This window comes from Charadrius vociferus, unplaced genomic scaffold, assembly GCF_000708025.1.
Source record: "Charadrius vociferus isolate BGI_N301 unplaced genomic scaffold, ASM70802v2 scaffold56, whole genome shotgun sequence".
Lineage (NCBI taxonomy): Eukaryota > Metazoa > Chordata > Aves > Charadriiformes > Charadriidae > Charadrius > Charadrius vociferus.
The window spans coordinates 1,358,166-1,360,515 of record NW_009649057.1 but is presented as its reverse complement, the minus strand read 5'-3'; the positions used below and the strand labels follow the sequence as shown (position 1 = coordinate 1,360,515).

Below are 2,350 nucleotides of genomic sequence, written 5' to 3'. Positions count from 1 at the left end.
CCCTCGGCCCTGCCCGGCCTCCCCCAGGACCCCTGCCCCCAGCCAGGCCCTCCTGGCCTGCAGGTGTCCCCCAGTGCCCCCTCCTCGGTGCCCCCCATGGCCATGGCGTCGCCCCCGGCGCCCCCAGCCAAGAAGCGGAAGATGAACTTCTCGGAGCGGGAGGTGGAGATCATCGTGGAGGAGCTGGAGCGAGGCAAGCACCTCCTTATCAACCACTTCAACGCGGGCGTGCCCCTGGCCGCCAAGGCCGCCGCCTGGCACGACATCCTGCGCCGCGTCAACGCCGTCGCCACCTGCCACCGCGAGCTGCCCGAGGTCAAGAAGAAATGGTCCGACCTCAAAACCGAGGTGCGACGCAAAGTGGCCCAAGTCCGGGCTGCCATGGAAGGGGGAGGCGAGAGCCAGAACAGCAATGGCAACGGGGCGGAGAGCGAAGACCCGACGGGTGCTGCGACCGCCCCGGTTATCCTCACCCCCATGCAGCAACGCATCTGCAACCTGCTGGGAGAAGCCACCATCATCAGTTTGCCGAGTGGGGACTGCAGTGCAGGTGACGGGACCGAGATACCCATCACCGCGTCAGCCACCACGGTCACCCTGACCCAGAGTGAGTGCTGCGCCTGCTGAAGATGCTCTGTGCTGAATTTTGAAGGTGGTGGGGGGGGGCCCTCACACCCACCTATGAGGAGCCCCTGATCCCTGTGCAGGGAAAGCCCCAGCAAAAAGAAACCCCCGTGTCTCTGTAATGAAAACGCCGTTCCCAGTACGTCCTTGTGCTGTGGGGGAGTGGCTGCAAGATACGCACATACTGAAAGTCAGCTTTGATGGCTGAGGTTGGCCTTAAGAACAAGGAAAGCAAGTATCCTTTGCATCTTGCATATTGTTCAGTCCCCCTCCCCGGGAACAAAAGCAGGGGGAGAAACGTCTCCAAGGTTGATTTCCCAGTCTGCCTCAAAGAGTGTCTGTCTGACAAGTGCCATTCTGGGCCTTGTCTTTGCCCTTGTGTCAGTTGGGTAATGCCGCTTGGAAAGACTGTTCTGAGCTGGAGGTTGAGAAATTATTTTGTCTAGACAGATAAGGCAACCCCTATCGCTTTGGACTGTACAGCCTAGACGGAAGCTCTAATGAGGGTGGAGTAGACTTAAATAGGTCATTTTGTGCATTGCTGTTCATTGTATGTTATCTCACTGAACAGGCAGTATTCCTGTGATAGTCATTGAATAGACCTGTAGATAAAAATCCATGTATCACAGCTACTTCTTACCCCCTTTCTGTCCTTTGTTCTCAGTTCCTGCAGAGACAACCTACCACAGTCTGGAGGATGGAGTCGTGGAGTACTGCACAACAGAAGCCCCCACCACAGTCACCGCCGAAGCACCCTTGGAGATGATGGCGCATCAACACGAAGTGTCTGCGAAACCCCAGGAGCTGAAAAGCCGGATTGCTCTGAACTCAGCCAAGCTCTTGCAGGAGCAGCGAGTGACCAACTTGCACGTGAAGGAGATTGCCCAGCACCTGGAGCAGCAGAATGACTTGCTTCAGATGATTCGTCGCTCCCAGGAGGTGCAGGCATGCGCCCAGGAGCGACAGGCACAAGCCATGGAAGGAACACAGGCGGCACTGAGTGCCCTCATCCAGGTCCTCCGCCCCATGATTAAGGACTTCCGTCGATTTTTGCAGAGCAATACACCCAGTCCGTCGGTCACCACTGACCCCAGCCAGACAGGGCAGCAAGATGGCATGATCCAGTGAAAGAGAAACAGTGATGGGACGTCTTTCTTGGAAAAAAACTGCCCATGCTGCAAGTGAACACAGGGAGCGAGGGGTGCTAGCTCTTGTCAATGTGAAATGGCTCACCTTGGAGTCTTGCTGAGCCTAAACAGCTTTCTTTCTCTGCTAATCTCATGCTAATCTGCCTTTTCAGACTTGTCATACAGAACCATAGCAGGCTGTGTAATAAACCAGGGACTTAACATTGGTTGCTTTAGTTCCTCAAACAATAGTTTTATTAAAAAAAAAGACAGTTATTTTTTTATTTCTGTTTGGAAAATACTCTCCTAAGTATGACACCTCTCTCTTTCTCTCTCTCTGTCAAGATCGATAGCCTTTAACTGACTTCTAATGTGGAGAGTGTTGTTGCGATATCGCAGTACTGCAGCTGCCAAGGTACAGTTATTATAAACGGTGGTGAATGCATTTCTGTCTCTTGCTGAAAGCATTTACTGGAAACGTGGTACCGGATGTGGTACAGCCTTTTCTCTGCACTGAGAGTTATGGATACTGCTCTTGCAGTGTGACATCCAGCCCATGCAGACCAGCACCAAGTCTACATACAGTTTAAATCCCACCC

General features: G+C 53.7%; 1 protein-coding gene across 1 annotated transcript; it reads left to right on the top strand.

Annotated features, from left to right (window-relative positions):
* The first annotated feature begins 102 nt into the window (after positions 1–102).
* Positions 103–2,018, top strand: NAIF1 (nuclear apoptosis inducing factor 1). The gene is made up of 2 exons (XM_009888036.1): positions 103–607; positions 1,289–2,018. Exons 1-2 carry the CDS (start codon positions 103–105, stop codon positions 1,750–1,752), a joined length of 969 nt encoding a protein of 322 aa, XP_009886338.1. The 3' UTR covers positions 1,753–2,018.
* The last annotated feature ends 332 nt before the right edge of the window (positions 2,019–2,350 follow it).

Coding starts and splice junctions, on each gene's coding strand:
- NAIF1 (XM_009888036.1), top strand. CDS start 103: ATGGCGTCGCCCCCGGCGCCCCCAGCCAAGAAGCGGAAGATGAACTTC. Junction 608..1,288: donor CACGGTCACCCTGACCCAGA/GTGAGTGCTGCG, acceptor CTTTGTTCTCAG/TTCCTGCAGAGACAACCTAC.